Here is a 19,998-nt window from a genome sequence, read left to right on the forward strand (position 1 = left end):
CACATGGTTGTGTCGCAATCGCCTCTGGCCTCTGATCCGACGACCGAGCAAGGTATAGACATGCTGGCTCCAAGCCATCGCGTCTGCCATTGCTGAGGGCCTTGAGGAAAATTTGTCGCTCGCGTAGGCATGTTTCAGGCAGGCATCATTTGTTCACATCGAAGGAGATGTGCGAAGAATATTGCTTTCACATCCTTGGCGAAATTAGTATTCAGAGCATCCACGCATGGAAGGGGATCTAGGTGAAGCTATCCGCCCCTCACTCAATCTTACCATGTACCGTGCGGAAGTTTGCACCATGTCTCCTGGGCTTACGCAAGCATTTGCAGCGCCTGTGAATAAACAGGAAAACTTGCGCGCTTCTTCACCCCAGACTGAACAGGCAGCAACCATTCTACTACAGGGAACTACAGACGAGCTTTCATCAACGCTATCTCACTCAACAGTTTCTACCCTACATGCTAAGATCTCAACTGCAAGCATTGTACGGTGCACAACACCCGGCGCTACATGGTATGGAAGTGCGACGCTACAGAGGAGCCAGAAGCTCAAAACCAACCGAAGAGCAGTGGGACGCCCGGCTGACAGGCCCCAACCCTGAGGACAGGCTCATGCTTTTGGTCAGGGCCCTGTGAACGTGGAGGAAACGCATGGCTTCCTGGACTGTGAACACCACCCACCTAAGGCGAAGAGTTTCGCTTACTCAACTCAAACTTTGCCACTTCAACTAGGAGGGAGGACCGAATAAAATAACCGCTCTGGCTTCCTGAAGCTCTTCATAAATTGTATTGGTTTGTTCTCCCACAGGTTGTTGCAGGGTGGCATCTCGAAAGTCAGTAGCCAACCAAACCACCGTAAAATATCGAAGAGCTCCGCGGTGACAGTCGTTCTGACTTGACGCCCTGCACTTTCGAAACCATGAGGTCTGTTCATAAGGATGAGCGATTGTCATTGAGATTCTAATAGCTTGTTAGAAGAACTAACAAAGCAGCAATTTATGTCAAAGGACATTCATGAAGGGAGGAGGTGCTATGCCCTCAAAAGAGAGGGAAGTCTAATGATAGGAAAAACTAAGAGGTAGGCCTCCGAAACTTGTTTCTGGTCTGCGACTCCTCTAGTGCGGTAAAGGGTTAGGGAGAGCATAGGCGAGCCTTTCGAGCGTTCGAAGAGCAGAAACGGGCGTGAAAGTCCATCTTCATTTCGACTTGCCTTCAATACAGTTCTCGTCGAGCCTTTTGAACGATCTCGGATGTACGACAGTCGTTGCTTCGCAACTGAGACGATTTCAAGAGCTGGTGTCATGTGGTCAAGCTCTGGGAAGTATAATTTTTGGTGTCAAATGATGCATCAGACGCGTTGATACAATGTCACTTCCCCGCCTGCTCACAGAGAATAACACGCACGCACGCATGCAGCAAGGAACAATTGCTTGTTTTTATGTCAGGATATGAGTGCCTGCGTAGTTTGTCACACACTCCAACTGGCGCAGATAACGTTCGGCGTAAGCAGTTACGCCACTTCAACTGGGCTAGTAGCGCTAGCTACAGCACGCACTACACTACGCAGCATCGTCTGTACACCGGGCTAGTAACGCCAGTCGGCGGTACTAGCCCAGAGTGCAGACGATGCCATGTAGCGTAGCGCGTGGTGTAGCTGGCCATTTACCTTGCAGATTCCATTGCATTGCATTACATGTTTAGGCGCCACTAACACTTGTAGTGGCATAAGCAAACAATCTGCCACAAAGGACGTTTGTCAGACATAATCTGCGGGAGAAATTAACCCGCAAAGAAAATCGTTTTAAAATTTAAATGAGTTATCTTTTAGCGAGTTACCCCTTTTCCTTATTCGGGCGTGTTTCTATAGCCTTGTACGCGGGCCAGTCCCGAATATAGTGCTTTGTACAAATTGTGGGCTGGTACGTGCTACTGAGAATATTGTATATCTTTCTGGGTCCAATGCCACCGCGGCTGAGCGAACAGATTTGAGTAAATGAACAGCGCTGTCCATGGCCGGCTTCTGGCAAACGTCCTGTAGCAATGAAGCCTGATACTGCAACCATTCCACCACTGATGCTCATACCCCAGTACTCCATCTGTCATAAACACATCGTAGTTTAGCATCTAAATGTCGGCCGATCCAGACGACAGTGCAGTAAAAACGCCAGTCCGACGCTCCTCCTATTTCCTTCACGCAAGGGAGAATTAGGAGGTGCCATGCTTAGTGTCTTTTCCTTCAGTAGGTGAGAGTGGTATGTCGGGCTAGCGGCAAGCTGAACCGAAAGAATTGCCGATTTAAAAGCAGAAACCGAATGGCGCAGACCCGAGCGGACGTCGCTTTGCCTTTAAGAAAGACGCTGAAACAGCAGAGGAACGGTTATCCTGACTGCAGGAGGAGGAGATAAACAGGGAAGGTAGGAATGTTAACCAGAAATGCGCCTGGTTGGCTACTCTCTCGGGTGGACCGGAATAGGGAATAGAAAGATAAGATTAAGGCCGCTCAGGGAGCAGGAAGAACTGCCGGAGTTCGCAAACGCGGGAAATACGTTGCGAGTTCATCAGAACCGCTAAAGAGGATTGAGTGTGAACGAACACCAGGGGAACACGAGCTGCGCCTACAATCGCGGAAGGAGCTCTTATCAACAAGATCTGCGAATGAGGACGATGCTTCAGGAACAGATTCAAGCGGTGGCACGAGCCTGGAGCGGGACCGGCAGAGCGGCCCTCTCGCCTTACGCAGCCACGGTCCAGCACTTTGACAAACACTTCACGCAGAACTGCTTCGGGTCTTCATGTTCCGTATGCGATGCGATTGTTCGCAGACGATGAGAGATACGTGCCTCAGAACCATTCAAACGTACTCATTGCCGAATTTCCCGTAAAGCGAATGAGGGACTTTCAGGCGTGGGCTAGTTTCCTTGCGGCGCCAAAGAGCAACTTGTCCCGATTGTACGCTCGCCTGCTTACCGACACTCCCGCACCTCCGTCCTCTGAACTGGGGGCGGGGAAGGGGGTTATTGGGCAGTTCACTAGGCGAACTCTGACACATTTCGGCTGCTGCTGATTGGCTAGGGCCGCTCGCCTCTTCTCGTACAGCTGCATCCAATAAACAGCGGCCGAAAAGGCCAGGCCAATAGGCGGACTCTTACAGAACACCCCTGATGAGCGAACGCCCAGCGATTCCTAGGATTTGTGCGCCTCCAGTATGGCGGAAGGGTCGGGCAGTTTGCGTGAATTTAAGGGTCAGGTCGTGCGAGTGGAGACGATTATCTGCAGCCTGCAAAGAAGCGGTAGCCAAGACGCTCTGATGTATGCAAACAATAAACTTATTCAGGTGTAGGAAGCAGCGTACGTAGGTGGAGAGAAAACCAAGGGAGACTTCTGCTTTTGGCTGGAAATTAAAAAAATAGCCTTTACTGACTAGTCGACTATGTTTCTAGCTTCTCCCGTGGGTCGATCCCATCTATCGCGCAGTCTGAAATGTGCGTGAAGAGCCGATAGTAAGGAGTAAGAAAGCCCGAGTAAAGAGCCCAAAAATTCATTACAGCCAAAAGTTGCGATCTCGCGGTGCTTGATGAAGGATAAGATCAGATACTAGCTGTCCAAGCATGCAGGGAAATGCCTAGAGTGAATGGCGCGTGCATGATACAGGTGAAGGAACGTGGCTAGAAACTTCGTGGTCCAAATGTCGCAGCTATCGTTCCGTACTTACTAACCAGCGTGAAAATAACGGAGGACAGAGGTAAAAGGAGACATTTCCTCTCCATTGCCGCAAAGCCTACGTGGGGCACACAAGCAGCGGCATCAATGAGCACTTGAGCCAGCGAAAGAACACTTCATCTTTCAGCGCATTGCAGATGACGTGGGTGCAAACCTTTATTGTGAAAAGACTGACATTATCGAGCACAAGACAGCTGTTACACAGCGCTTGTCCTGTGTCGTAGCACCCTCCGACGGCTTCGCGCTGGTTAAAATGTGCACCTCTTCCAACTCGATGATCTTACTGCTATGATTGCAGTTTGCTTCATCTAGCTATTGATTGCTTGTAAACCTGACTGAAGGACTTGCTTAAAACCTATATGCAGTGTCATTAATATTGAGAAGGCACAGATGCAGCGAATCAAGAAAGACACAAAAGAACGCAAAAAGCGCCGAAACATTCAGAACACAGGGATACTTGCACTTCACTTTTATTAGAGCAGCAAGTACAAGTTGCATCCAAATTACGAGAATTCCTAGGTTTGATTAGGGAGAATAAAACAAGTATCGGAAAAGAATGGTGCGTTAACGCTAGTACATTTAACAGCCGAACAACATAGTTTACCGTGACGGACTGCATCAGTTAGGATCATGAACGATAACCTCACAAAAATGCAAAACTTATGACGCCGACAAAAACAAGGCTACACATCGACGCCTAAAACGAGTGTTACGACACATTAAGTGCAGTATTATGAAAGTAACATGGCTCTCATAGGCGCGTTATGACGGCGAAGAGGTGCTTACAAATTCTTATGCACCAGAAGAAGGAAATTAGCTCTTCAAGAGCACGCGTGGAAGACGTAAACTGCACTTTCGTCCTTTACCTTGCAGTCGTTATGGAATGGTTTAAAGGGCGACAAAAATGTCGGTAAATGAAGAACTGCTCTCCAAAACAGAAGTACTTGGAGACGAGGAGGCTTTACGCCAAGGGAGAACATATGTCGTGAAAACGCAAGCTGAAGATTCAGTTCATGCGATGCTTGAACGTGGTGTACTGTAATGCTTGAATGGTCCTAATTCGTGCATATGAATGGGCTAACGGAGTGAAGTGCCAGGGGAGAGCGTCCAAGTCTGGAGCTTTAGTGGCGCCTCACGTCATTGATGCGGATGCGACTGCAAATGTCCGCGAGAATGTTCACGAAAAGCTCGCTCAACTTGGGCCGACGTGCACGCTCTCTGTAGCAGGTTACTCTCGACCTGACGATGCCGGCCAGTACGAAGAACTCAGTAGCAAGCCGACTACGGGCCTCGGTAACCTTCTCGGCCGCAGTTGCGTCTTCGAGGCCGTAGTTATGGGACAGCACGTGCTCTACGGAGTACGTGTGTTTCAGATCTTCGAAGGCAAGGACGTGGCTGAGTTCACTGGAGCCACTGACGAAGCGGATGGCCTCGTGGACGGTCATCTGCGATAATAAAGTGCAGTCACCAGTGGTCACCAAGTTAGTGCACGAAGAAGCAAACACTGGAGCTAGAAACAGTATTCGAGATGGTTCCTCCACTCAGCGACTGCAGTAAAACAAGAGATGTTTCCTGGTGAAAGAAAGCCTCTGCTGCTTGAATTTATTTGGGCAGGCTAGGGTCTGGAATATCCATGAAGGTACGTCATCGTCCTTTTCCTAACTCACAATGCTGTGCGATGTTCAGGTGTCAATCACGCGCATTGCAGTTACGCTTTGAACAACAGGCTTCTCTTCCATTCTGCGTCCCCAATCTTCGCCGTCTTGCTACCTCGATCTGGTGGACCTACTGAAGGGAGGGCACTAATAAAAGAGGGAATACATGCCATTTCTGGTACCGTACTTGCTATGTGTCATGAGTCAAGACGGAATCCCTTCGCCACGAACTCGACCAGCCGGCCGAGCAACCACTATCGCAAGAAGAGATTTTACACCATTGACAGGAGCTAAGGTCACAGAAGGCCGTGCAAGCTCTACTGCGCTTCTTGCGATCTAACGGCCCTTGAACGTCTCTAACTGGAACGCCCTTCGTGCATTTCTCTGTGTGCGCACTTTTAACCCTTTCTTCTATATGATCTTTCTAATGCCTATCTCCGAACCCCAGTGTAGGGTAGCAAACAGGAGAGTAATGCCTAGTTAACCTCCCAGCCTTTCCTCTTGATCTCGATCCGTAGAGGGTACGTGTAATAGAACGAAGTTGTATTTAATGGTGGCGCTGTTGAGAATACACAACGAAAGACCCATTGACGGGCTTATCACAATGGCTGAATTTGCTGCAAATGTGTCTGCAGCGGGGGTTAATAACGTCAACGGGCAGCATTTCCCGAGATCACCGCGATGCGGATATCGTTCAAATTAGCTGTTACACCGCAAGCTTCAGTATTTGCCCACTTTCTATAACGAAAGAGCTTGATAAGATTGCACACGTGACAGCGTGCCACGATGTATAAACAGCGGGCATGCATATTCCACGAGTGCTTACGCCACGGCAGCATTGAGCACAGTCACTAGTTGTCCGATTACAACGAACGCGCCTAATAAAACCAAGGACGAAGGAAGGAGACACGAGACAAACACGTAGGCGCACTAACTGAGCGTTTTATTTATTGACACAGGAATAGCTGCTTTCAAGGGTCAAAACAACAACAAAAAAGAACCATCACCTTCATCGCACAACGAAACCGCAATACAGAACTTCTAAGCTCCTATCTCAAGGTACGCCAGTCCCTTTGTCGAAAGAGAAACTGAGGCTTGACAACGCTTCGTGATCTCAAGCGCTTCCAATATGTCCCTTCTGAGTTGATCACCAGCTCTGTCAAGTACACAGGTTCCATCAAAATCTGGAATGTACTTGTGAGCCTTACAATGCGCACTTATGTGACCGGAGAGCTTATATCGATGCTCATGCAATCGATCATTCAGACATCTGCCCGTTTGGCCTACATATGAGGAGCCACACGACAACGGAACCGAATAAAATACCTTCTTCACACATCCAACACGCTTCTGCCTATGTTTTTTTGCGCACATCTGTTTATTTTGCGGATATCATGCGTTCACCTTGGCACAGATCAAACCAAGTCGTTTCGGAGCGGAAAATAAAACCCGAACACCAGCCTGTTTGCCTACTGTTTTCAGATTGCGATATATACGGGCCCAAGTTCGCCGTACAACAAAAGAAGGTTCTTGCGGAGCTACTTGCAATGGTCAAGCAAGTTACCACCAAACGAGCCACAACGGAAGAGCAGCATAGGTGCACTGCAGAAGGCGTGGATTTGCTCGTACGGTGTAAGACATCTGTTCGAAAGATTCCTGTAGCTAAAACAGTTAGTTATTTGAAAGGACAATCGCCGTCTCTCTCAGCCTCTGACAAGGAAGGTGGCTTTGTTGTAATGCTGGAAGGATTGTTTGAATCAAAAGCTTCAGAACCTCTCCGAACTATTGAAGTGCGAAAAAGTCTTGCGAAAGTAAAAAGCAACGCCAAAAGGCTGTGTATGTACCTGAATTTAGCGAAACTCATGACAGCAATAGAATCGGAGAAAAAGTTAAGCCTTGATGTATTCTTCACAGCAAAAACTCGTAATTCTAATTGCCCCTTCCGGGTCATAGTGTCAAAAAAATGGGTCATGGAAAAAATAGGTCTCCTCGTTTCTGCAACAAAATTTCAGTAGCCTACCCATTGAAGACTCGTTTCGCGTGAAGAATTCTGAAAGTATCGTAAAATATATCGCACAGAATTAAAAGAAAATGCCATCCACCTTTTGTTAACATAAAATTGATTTGAATTAAATTGACCACAAAGTGAATTGATGCAATGCGTCACTGTATCAAAAAATTTGGGGCAGTTTCTTTCGAGAACACCTCTGGCATAGCAGTAGGCTTCTTTTTAGAACTGCTGAGCGTGTACCTGAAGTCCACGAGCATAAGATGGAATGAAGTCTCTACAGAAAGAGGGTGTGTATAGCGCCTGCTTTAAGCGACATCTTTTAGCTTCAAAAGTCAACCTGTGAAAGCAGCTCTTATCGGGGACAAATGTGATGTAGTTTTTTATATTTGTGGATGATTTTATTTTTAGGTTATGACAGTCCAGAATTGGAGACCCAGTCATCATTAGTATTGTCAGAGTTTAAAATAGCGTTGCATCCTCTAACCCTGACTAATGAGCTTCCGGCCGACAACTGTTTAAGAATCTCAGATTTAGCGATCACTTTTCCATCGTGTCGTGTGCGCAGGCAGTTCAAACCAAGGGCTAGCAAAGCCATACTCTGCTACATTCGCCTTACTCAAAAGTAATAAAAAGAGGCATCATTCAATCATGCCTAACCACCGCACTTAAGTCACGTGTGCATCGGCTGCAAAGCAGTTTTCATTGTGAGGTCAGTCGCCTCAAAGAGGCAAGTTATCGGCACCATGTGATCATATCTGTTGCAGAAAAAAATGCTCAGGCAGCTCAAGGAACCTAACGTTGTAAACCAGGGTCGAACAGGCTCTCCTGAAACCAGGTGTGCCGTCATTTCATTTGTTCACGGCATATCTCACAATCTAAAAAAAGTAGCAAACGAGCTGTTGAGATTATATTTTCCGCTCCGAAACGGATTGGTTTGATGTGTGCCAAGGTGAACGCAGGACATCGGGAAAATAAGGAGGCGTGCGCAAAAAAATAAAAAACATGGGCAGAAACATACCGGATGTGTGAAGGTTATGTGCACTCGGTTCCCTTGTCATATTGCTCATCATATGTAGGCGAAACGCGCAGATTTCTGAATGACAGATTGCATGAGCATCGATATACAAGATGGAAAACCAGCTCTATAGTCACATAAGTGCGCATTGTAAGGCTCACAAGTGCATTCGAGATGTTCAATAGAACCTGTGTTTTGAACCGGGCTGATGATGAACTGACAAGGGAGATATTGAAAGCGCTCGAGATCAAGAAGAGTGATGATTGTATCAGTCAAGCCTCAGTTTCTCTTTCGACAAAGGAACTGGTGTATCTTGGGAGCGGCACTTAGTTATTCTGCATCGTGGTTTTGTTGTGCGATGCAGATGACGGTCCCGTTTCTTGCTTTGATCATTGAAAGCAGCAATTTATTGCCATGTCCAAAAATAAAACGCTCAGTTAGTGCGCCTACATGGTCGTCCCGTGTCTTTCCTTCGTCCGTTGTTTTATTTGGCGCCTTTGTTGTAATCATGCAAAACCAACTCGCCCACCAGCACGTGCTCAGTCACTAGTTGTCGAATGCGACGGCTTAGACCTTTATGTAATGGGACTGGGCGACATTCTTCGTTTCCACCTCTTATTGGAAACCTGCATTTGTACGGTCACCAAGTTCTACGCCAGTTGATCATATCTTCTCGGGACACTGAAATGGACGTTCAGCGAAACAGCTTTACTTATGACGTGATAAGGGCTCAGGTGGTGGAATTGCCCGACAACGTGTCAAATCGCTCGCAAGTGCGGCGCAATTCACACCATAGCCATAAGAAGGCTTTTGCCGAGGGTATGTTATGCGGTGGTATACTTTAGCAAGGCAAACAATCAAAGACTAAAAAATCGGCAAGTGTATTTGACAAGCGACATACTGGTGGAGAAACGTCTCGCGGTTAGCGTAACCATTTTTTACAGGTCGTTGCGCAAAAGATACACAGTATTACAGAAAGAGAATCACTAGAAATATTTAAATGAACTCGCAACCTGTGCAGCACATACTCACCATGTTACGACGAAGAGCCTGCCTTACTTCGAAGGATGTTTCCTCGTTGACGTTGCAGAGCATCAGATTCAAGGCTATGAGGAAGGGGTTGAGAGGAACGGCGTCGTTCATTACGCTGCGGAATTTCTTCACTTGGCGCTTCTTGTCGAGATCCTCAAGGATAATGGTGAGGGTGTAAATCGTCCGGTTGTGTACGACCAGTTGGCCCATTGCTGCGACGACCGCTTCGTCGAACTTGTGCTTTGGGAGTTCCAAAATTCCGATGGTGCGATTGCTTTTGAGTGCCTCAAGCAGCTGGAGCATTTCGGGCACTCTTACGTAAGCGTTCAGCGTCAAGTGCCTGCATTGACACAATAGCCAGCAGTTAAGTCACTGGTCAAGTGAAGCAGTCAGCCTTTCACGGCTGGCCGTCGTATAGGTTTGATAGCGGAATAAAGCAGGGATGTTAAACAGATGAGAATATCCGGTTCTGCGTCCACCCATTGTAAGGTTCATTACAACACAGCACAAGAAACGGACAAAAAGGTAGAAACGACAACAAGACGTTGCCTCAGCCGTCTATCGCTCTTCATCACATGGAACAGCATTACCTTTGTCACTTTATTATGTGTCAGGTCATCACAGTTGCCTTTATGCCTTGATATCTGTCTCACGCATTTCATGTTTTTGAACTGGCACCTACACATATGTTAGGCGTATCTTCAATGAAATGTCGGTTGAGGGTCAGCGCCGTGTAGTCTTTACCTACCTTTTGTCCACGTCTTGTGTGGAACTAATGCGATGCTACCAATTAATCCTCACAAACTCGCACAGCTTTCCACCTTGACACATCATACTGTTTGCTTCCATCTACTGGGGGATGCGGGAAATGGGGGACCAAACGTAAAAGAAATGAAAGTACACCATAAAGACCAACAGAGCGCAGGCGTGGAAACAAACTTACACTGAAGTTTTTTAGGCTGTAGAAGATAAGGCGCTTCATTCGACAGCTGAATCAAAGAGTGCGCTTCAGGATATGCGCGTGGCTTATTAGAAAAACGGAAACGAATTGGTTAGGTTACAGACACCGGCAAGAAATGTTTGTACACCAAATATTTCGGAGCTATGGGCACATACTTTTCTGGTTGCAAGGGATGGATGTCCGATATTGTGTAGAGAAAGGGCGCGTGTGTGAAAATTTTTCTATGGTGCAGGAACTTTGCAAGTCTAAGCTCTAAATAGAAATTTTGACAAACTAGCAACGAAGATGACAGTGGTGAAGAACGTGACCAACACGTACTTTTTCATATTTCTGGATATGTAAAATTGCATACATGATGAATAGGTAAAGAAATAATTTTTCACGGGCGCAATAGACCCAATGGACGTCAGCGTTGGTAGACTGGAATGTTCATGCGAGCTCGTTCCTATTGCTTCTCTACCCTACCGTTCACGACCAGTCGATTTCGGTGGTAGTGCGAGTGAAGCGCTACTCGAACATCAGACGACGTAGGTGAAGAAATAGCATTGAACTGTTGCATTATTCCGGTAAATTACGTGTTGAAGCTGTGGAGCGATTACAGGAAAAAAATTAACCGGGCACGTTTCACCGGTGTGCTTGGCGCCGTGGAGCCGTTGTCCTGAAGAAACGCAATTGCTTTGTTCTACATTTCACGCGGTGCAGCGCTCAGTTTCAACAATGTGTTGCAAAGCGGAATTGCAGTGAAGGGGAAGGGTGGATGGATACCTGAGGTACCTGGCCGAGCGGACTGCGTCGACGATAGGTGCAACCAGAATTTCTGGTACGGTAAAAGTGAACTGTATGCTGGCAATCCGGATGTTGCGACTGTTTGATAGAGTATGCATGAGGGCCCTGACGTCGATGCGGCTCCGCATATCCAGAGCGAACTCGCAGGTGCAGAGGTGACACAATGGGACACCGTGCGCCAAATAGCGCCCGCGGGGTTCTTCCCAGTGGAACTGGAGGCGAGCGGAGACGCCAAGAGCCGTGATGAGGGCGAAGAGGTGGACGAGTTTATGCGGGGGCTGCATCCTTCGTATGGTGACCATGAGCGTTTCCAGGGAATGGTTAACCTGCAGGAACATTTAGACATCGTGAATGTGGTACGCAAAGCAAAGAGCAGCGCATAAGAGAACACCAAAGTCTCTTCGAAGCAGTAAACGCTCGTAATGCGCGGCTTTGAAACTCACGTGCCTGTAGGGAGCTTGCAAATTTTCGTAGTAAACACGTGCAGTAAACTTGCAATAGCGCGTACGAAAGCGACATTGAGAGAAAGAAAGTTCCTTTGCCTCTCCACAGCTTGCGTCGCGGTTTTGCTAGTTTAGTACGAAGTGCCGACTCATCCAAGTTCACCGACGGATGACAGCCTATCGCAGGACCTGCATGCATAGCCAGTGAAACCAGTGCACCTATTTCAACACCTACACGCCTCAGTGTTGAAGGTGCTACAGTAACAGTAACACCGCTAAGGCTTGGTAGTCGAGCGATACATTGGGAGAGCCCTCAAACGATGAGTGTCTAACCACCCTGAACTCTTGAAGCTAGGGGATGAAAACGGCTTGGGAAAACTTGCCTAGTGCATTCAGGATTGCGCAAGGCTTGTTTTAAACATCCGTACACTTCAATTTACCATGCTCTCGAGGGCGTCACTATGTTGACCTGCAGTAAAGAAAAAAATCTTAAGGCTGAACTACTGAACTAACTTGGAATCGGAGGGGAAGGGCGTGCGAGTATACGAAAAAAATGGGACGAATTTGTCGTTGGATGGACCACCGTATGAAGCAATTTTTCCAGCAATTAGCGGTAGCATGCGGTAACATAGCTTTAGCTTAGCGTTCTCGTCACGGGTATGGGACGCCACCAATGCGCATGCGCAGAGTTCGCTGGAAGGCTACGGTCGGTGGCTGCGACTGCGCAAGTGGAGTGCACAGGCTGCCCACTGCGATACTGACTCACTCGGGGCCCTTGCTGTCCGTCGCTACTCCACGAAGTAAGCGAAAAAAAAAAATCAGCCGTAACTTAGTCTCGCGACGCTGATCACACTTCATAAGCACTACTTTCTCGGCATAAGAACGGATTGTGACGCTTCCAGACCCACAGCGACGGCGTCGATGCGGAAAGTGTCGATTTTCGCCTAACAGATGGTGCCACATAGCACCCCAGCGGAGTGAGGACATCTATTGGGTAGAAATAGACTTCTCCCCGGAATGCCACTCATGTTCTAGGCGTGTCAAATCGAAACCCCACGGTTTAACGACGCAACGGGGCTTGTACTTAGTTACGAGCGTGAGTCCATATTAATCGTTTAATTAACAATGGTTGCAATTGCTTGCCTTTTGTGATGGAGAGCAAGTAGCACGAGTTAATTAGGTTCTAATCAGGCAGCCCGGGCAACGTCCTTTTGCGCAGTCAGGGTAAAGTAGGGGGGCCACCCCGAGAAGCTTTGCGTAATCGGCTGCTATAACGGTAAGACGGTCGCGCTGTGATAAAACCCATCTTATGTGCATTAGTGTAGCCGAATCATGCTAGCGATAACTGGAGTATAGAGTAGTTAGATTTCTTCAGCGAGAAATTGCTTAAAGTGCACAGCCGTGGTGGCTAACAACGGACGAATTTCGCAGCGGTAAGAATAAAGAAATAGGTGATATTTAACACAAGTGCACGTGTTTAGAAAAACTGTAAGAGGGCAGGAAGTAGCAGGCAACGATGCTTTGCCAGTGCTTACACCTTCAAACAAAAAAACGAAGAACTGTAGACGGGGCTTCACGTAAGAAAAAAAGATTGAACAAAGCAACATTATGTGCACATCGAAAATTGTGCAATAATTTTTGGACGAGAACAGAGAAGCTACGATATAAGGGTACCGGAACGCGAAATGTATTGGCAAATTCAGTAGAAGACGTCGAGTACTGCTGCGAGAAGACAGTGTAAACAAGCAGCAATCAAGCCGGAAGAACAGAAAATTGACACCCAAGTACAACTCAACGCCAATTTTGCATTATATTAGGCATAAGTATTCCGTGCTTCAGTGCTATATTTGAGACGAAATATGGTAGTTGACTGAAAAAGCTAAAGAAACTATTTCGAAATAGCAGTGCCCGATACATGCATCCTAAATTTACAGTGCGTAACAGCCTACCTTGTAAAGGCACTCGCTTGGGCTACCTGGTAACTAATAAACGAAAACCAAATTCTTCCGTTAGTTCGCAGATCCGCGTACAACACGAAACCAGAACGGTGACTGACCTCCATGGCCCCGACCATTCTCAGGATCCCGTCAAGCTTGATAAGGTTCTTTACCACGTTGAGCTTCAGCAGGCGGCCATCTTTTTCGAGTTTCAGGGCCGCAGCCATGCCGAATGTGTTGGTCAGATGGCAATTGAACAACGTGAGATTGAGTAGCACACCTGCACCGAAGCATTGACACGAAACGATATTAATGCAGCCGGTATTAAGAGTGACCCCCGTTTGAACCACAGAAAAAGTAATAGTGTAATAAAGTCGGGTATTCTCTAATGTGTGAAGCTAGCAAGAGGAGCAGAACGACAAAAAAAAAAAAAAAAAAGACACCTGGAGGTCATGACACTGTCGCCCGTTTGAACATGTTTCTCCTCTTTGAGATGCGTTAATTCACGATAACTTCACGGAACACCAACTCGCCTCAACTGCCACCCTTGGAATAAGAAAATGATTTAGCACTCACCGGTGATTTGTTCTAGGTGAACGTTTTGCTTTTCGCAGGAGGGTGGCCGTTTATAATCAGTCCGCATAAGGTTTGCTCATATTTTGTAAAAAAAAAAAGCACGTGCTTTCGCCTGCGACAATAGCAGTCCTGTTAAAAACATTACCGACATGTGAATTCTGATGTCTGAAGTACGTAAAACCTTAGCCTTTCAGTGGGGTTTTCACTGACCACTGCGCAGGGAAGGCTTGCGAAGTGGACACCAGGAGGCCTGCGCGAAGGAAATTCCTACTTGTGCAATGACAATGTTGACCGAGCCGGCTCATGAAATGGGAAGTTTCTTTTGCTAAATTACAGCGAGAGTGGAGGAGCGCCGGAAAATAAATTGAGAAGGACTTTGAAGTTCGAGCGCGACAGTTAACCACGTTGCGTTTTACTGCGCTGCGTACTCGCCGCGTAACGCCGAGGCAGCTGCGCTAGTAGTGCTGTTGGGCAGAGCCCTAGAATACTCTTGCGATCTGCGCTGGAAATGTCGGCGCGCAGGAATGCGCGAAAGGTCGAAGGGGCTCAAAATAACATGAAGGAATGAAGAAAGTGCATGGCTGATGGTGGAATCGCACCTCTCTTCCCGCACAGCAGATTCATGCTCCGAATAAAGGCAATGGTGGCGGCCATCTCTCGGACTAAGGTCTCTGTTCGGGTGGTTGGCGCGCGCATGTCGACTTCGTTTCTGCCATGTTTTTCCCTCGCAACAGCTTTGGGACGCTGGGACTGCACCGCGTTCGGCCCACATGTTCGAGTGCTTTCCTCGCAGGTCGCCTGAATTGTCGGTCAGGGTCGAACGAACTTTCATTGCTCCATTGTCGACGTACCACTGCATAGCAGGTCGTGGAACTGGACAATAGGCATGACCAGTGTCGTACGGCAGGAATAGAAGTCATGCCGTTGCCGTCACGTGATTATCCGTCACGTGGTAATACACAACCGTTGGGTATTAGCCCCGAGACCAAACTAAAGGGGCGCTGCGAGAGCCGCTCGCATGACCTAAGGGCACGGATTCGCGCCTGTCGTCTGCTGCACTTCGGGTGGTGTCTGGGTGCCTTCTGTGTTTGTTCGCTCTCGTTCCCTCTGCTTGTATACTTATGGCGGTCGTATCAAAGGCATCTTTGCGACGTCTTCGTCGCTAAAATTTATTCAGAGAGCATATTTGTTAAACGACAATGCAGTTCTCGAAGGCAACGCTACAGTGCCAGCCGAAGGAGTGCAGGCTAGCCCATTGCGGGTTTTTCATGTGTGGATCGACAACCGCAAAAACATAGCATAAAAGAAACCAATTTTGATACCATGCCTGTCGCGTTGCAACAGGTATGTCACAAACGCTGGCTATGTACGACTTCTACAACATTAAAGCCTACCAGCACCGCTTGCTTCTGTAACTGCTTTTAAAAAATTGCTGGTTCTTCACGTGTTCATATTAGGTGGCGGTAAGTTCAAGTGAATTGAAGCGTACAGCTGTTTCCAGAATACGAAACGGAATTTACAAATGGGTATATTCCCTTTTCCATGGTGCACGTTCAACTCATTTGAGCAAGTTAGTGGCGTTTGTTGCTTGACGAATATACACGACGAAACTTACACAGGCTGCTCGGTCAAAATATTAGTGAAACACACCCTTCTGAGCGTGTGGCTGCAGCTAGAAAGCTGAAGAGTCATTGATTAGTAGTATGGGACATACTGAAAGTATTATTCCCCGGAGGAGGGTAAAGAATCTAGTGAAATAGGCAAGGCTTGTGGCCTCTTCCGTATGGAGGTTTGCCAGGTTCACTTTTACGTACTGATGAACTAAAGAGTTATCCGCTTGTTTAAGTAAACGCCGGATCGAGACATTGTGATGCAAAAGGTGCTTTAATTTTGCTTTTGTAGGCAGCATAAGCTGCGCTGTATCATGAGTATGCTTTAGGCATTACAATTACCAGTGTAGAAAACTGCCTCATGGTTTCAATTTGAAGTTGTAGGGAACCGATGGGCTTCCCGAACAATGCGTGCCTCGACATAACGACAGTCGGTAGCTTCCGTTGCATGAGGAGTCTGAGGGCCACGATGAAACATTTCATCGCTTGCAATAGCTTGACTATATGGATCTCAACCATGAAAAGTTTTTTTTTCAGGTAATGGCTAATATGGTATTTGTGAATTAACTATGCGAATACTCTATGACGCGCCGTCATGTTAGCAGCCATGAGCAATTCGCTTTATAGGGGCCATTTTCAGATAGCAGGGAAGTAGCAGCAAATTTCCCATAAGAAATGCCCGCCCAGCTCCATCTTTTACGCATTAAAACGTGACCATACGTGACTAGAACTCACCAGAGTAATAAGAATCATCATGACACCTTCGCTGGGCAGTGTCTTTCTAACACAGCTAGCATGTTAACAAATACGAAGATTTTCCTTCACGTAAGATGCAATGCGTCATATCTAAGTACTAAGAGAATGTTAAGTGTTCAGTCAAGCATCATACACAAGTTCGGCTGTTGAATTTACAAGCATTTTCATGCGAAATTCATGGATAGACACTGCGCATATATGCATTGCTAAACCAGTGGACCATTCAACTCTACATAGCTTACGATATCCAAGCCGCAAATTTTCTCAACTCACGCGCTTTAGAAGCGGCGGTGGTTCAGGCACGGCAGCAGAAAGAAGGCGCCGTATCCTTCGATAAGTACGGCTCGAGCCACTCCTACCCCAAGCATACAGGAAGGGAACGAGCGCTCGCGGCAGCTGAGCGAGAGGCGTCCTGGCCATGACGTCACTCGCGAGAGGGCACCACTTCAAATTCTCGCCGCTAATACATGACCTCCCTAGTCTACCTGATAACGCCTTGCGGGACGCGAATATATGTAGAACAGGCAGCCGCCCACGAAACGCTTCGCATAACGCCAATTGCTAGAACACTCCGCACTTGTGATTTGTTTTTACGTCTGCGACGCTTTCTAGGAATTAACTTCGCTGTAGAAGCAATTTGTTATGACCTATAACACAAGTCTGCGTGTGCAGGCTGGCTTTTTTCGTGTGGTTCCTGAACGCCTGCACAGTGAAAGCCACGACAACATGTCTGTCTGTACGGAGGAATGCAGGAATACCCGAAAGTTTATGTTGGCTGCAGGCTCAACTCGCTCACATGAATTTGTTCTGCATATCGTGAATGATAATCGATGAAATAGTAACCGATGACAAGGAGGAATCAATTGCTGGAGTTCATTGTTACTCGTCAAACATTTATTTGTGAAGTGGTAGAAATTGATCCCGGCATATGAGCCCTTAAATGCCTTCGTCCAGCAACAGCAGCTTATGTTGGAAAGAAATTCTCAATAACAGTCAAAATACAGCCGGGTGGACGACCTTACCACAAATATATGCATTAGGACATTCTTGCCTGTATTGTATAAAGCGGATGAACACGCTCTTTACGATGTTGCAAAGTTCGGTACTGAAAATAGCGCCTTCCAGGAAAATTAACCTTCGGATGGACACCTAGCTAAGAGGAGACATTACACTGCGAAATGCAGTTGCGCCCAAACAAGGCAACGAACCGTTAACAGAAACTCCAAAAAGCTACCCCTTGTATAAGGCGCGACATTTTATCTTTTAAAAGGTGTTTCGAAATTCGATGAGCGCAAGCTAGCCGTCCCTGTTGAATTGGATGACCATCTCACAATCACCCATACTGGCGTTTTAGTAATGCTTCTTGTGCTTTACATCAAAAATTATGCCGGCTCCGATGGCCATTCTAGTGCATTTCGAAAGCGTTTCAATAGACTCACGCAATTCTATCCAGAAACTAGCCATATACATCTGCGCTGTAAGAGCTCCTAGTTATTCCTATCGGCTACAAGGTAAAGACAGTTCAGAAGTAGCTAAATGCCAATACCGCATTGTCAGCAGCAGCCTATTTTATCTCTAGTGTAAGACGAAAGCCCGCGAACGCCAATTACACCTGTCCAGTTTGCTACCGCCCTCGTCTGCGCTTCTCTCGGCACCCATTCTGCAACTCAGTTGGTTCACGGGTTCTCTATCCTACGCATTACATGGCCTGCCCAGCTCCATTTCTTTTTCTTAACGTCAATTAGAATACAGGCTATCCTCGTTTGCTCTGGCCCACACCACTTTCATCCGGTCTCGCAACATTACGCCCAGTATTTTCCGTTGCATCACTCTTTGCGCCGTCCTTAACTTGTTCTCGAGCTTCTTTGGGAACGTCCAAGTTTCTGCCCCATATGTTAGCACCGATAGAACGCACCAATTGGACAATTTTATTTTCAATTATTATGGCAAGCTTCCAGTCAGGATCTGGGGATATCTGCCATACGCACACCAACCCATCTTTATTCTGCAAATTTCCTTCTCATGATCAGAGTCCCCCGCAAGTAGTTGATCTAGGTAAACGTCTATCCTTCACAGGATCTAGTGGCTGATTGGCGATCGTGAACACTTGTTCCCTTGCCATTTGTTGCAAGTCTTCCCCAGTGTTGCTGTGGGCGAGTCACGCCATTGTCATCTGCCAAACGAATGTTGCTTAGATATTCGCTGCTGATCCGCACTTCTAAGCCTCCCCAGTTTATTAGCTTGCATACTTCTAAGCATGCAGGGAATAGCATTGGAGAGATTGCCTCTTTTCCTGACCGCTCTATGCGTATCTTTTTCTTGTGAAGAAAAAAAAAAAGATTTGCTGGGGGACTTCTGTAGATAATTTCGAAGTTTGACGTAAGCCTGCTGTACGTAATGCGCTATGACGTAATGCCTCTATGACTGCTGGTTTCTTCGAATCAAATGCGCTTTCGTAACCTATGGAAACTATATAGAGAGGATAACTACGCTGCAGATTGGTGTGGATGTGACCCATTTTGGAGTATTTTCCCGAGGAAAGCCTGTTCTCTTGACTGACTAAAGTCCACCGTTGGCCTTATACTGCTAAAGATTATCGTGGCGAACACTTAATACAATACTTGAAGTAAGGTAAAGGGCATATAATTTTTGAATTCTTAAACGTCTCTCTTTTCGTTGAATAGTGTAATTTTGACATTACTCCAGTTCGCTAGGACTCTCGGAGTCATGAGACATGTTGTATAGAGGACCGAAAGCTTTTCAAGTATAATGACTTCTCCCTCTTTGACTAAATCCACTGTTATCGAACATCTCCTGCCGGTTTCCCCCCGCTTCATGTCTTTGTAGGCCTTTCCAACTTCATCGCTAGTTACAGAAGGAGCCTTTGGAACCTGTTCATTACTACTTCGAATGCAGGTTGCGTGGCTTCTCTGGGTACTGTATAGGTCGGTATAGAATTGGCTTGTCCTATGCTAAGTTATTTGTACAATTTCCATGCTGTGTCCATTTTCACTGCTTCTTCACGCGATATCTTCGAAGATACCTTATTTTCCCCTTGTTTATTAGTTTTGCAGTTCCGCGAATTCTATCTGATCTCGCGAGTAGGACACTTCCATTCTTGGTCGTTTTTTTTTTATTGGATCCTTCGTTACTTAGAGGAGCTTACCCATCTGTTGCCTTGGTGCCTTACCTCCCACCCTAACTGCTGCTTCTAAAGCAAGTGTAGTTATTACGCTTTTGTTCATGACCTCTAAGTGATCTCTGTTCCAAGGCTGAATATGCGTTTCCAATCACCAGCCTGAATTTGCCTGCTTTTACCCTTACTGCGCCTAGGTTTGCCTGTCGCTTTAACTAACTTAACTCTGTCTCTTAATAATGAGGTAAATCGTAGGCCTACTTAAATTATGATCTCTGCAGTTCATTCTAAGACGTCAACATCCTTCACTATGCTGGGATCGGCAGAAAGTATGAAATCGAATTTCTTTAGCTATAAGGGC

At 46.8% G+C, this 19,998-nt stretch overlaps 1 protein-coding gene across 1 annotated transcript in view; it reads right to left on the minus strand.

The window, feature by feature from the left end:
- Positions 1 to 4,173: 4,173 nt before the first annotated feature.
- Positions 4,174 to 19,998, minus strand: part of LOC129384117 (uncharacterized) — a 46,319-nt gene continuing 30,494 nt past the window's right edge. The window contains exons 7-10 of the mRNA XM_055069258.1: positions 13,679 to 13,839; positions 11,159 to 11,505; positions 9,433 to 9,772; positions 4,174 to 5,164 (exon numbers count right to left, since the gene is read on the minus strand). Of these exons, the coding sequence (XP_054925233.1) occupies positions 4,841 to 5,164; positions 9,433 to 9,772; positions 11,159 to 11,505; positions 13,679 to 13,839 (1,172 nt within the window). The 3' untranslated portion in view covers positions 4,174 to 4,840. The remainder of the gene's footprint in view (positions 5,165 to 9,432; positions 9,773 to 11,158; positions 11,506 to 13,678; positions 13,840 to 19,998) is intronic.

The sequence above is a fragment of the Dermacentor andersoni genome, chromosome 9 (assembly GCF_023375885.2).
Source record: "Dermacentor andersoni chromosome 9, qqDerAnde1_hic_scaffold, whole genome shotgun sequence".
In the NCBI taxonomy this organism is placed as follows: Eukaryota; Metazoa; Arthropoda; class Arachnida; order Ixodida; family Ixodidae; genus Dermacentor; species Dermacentor andersoni.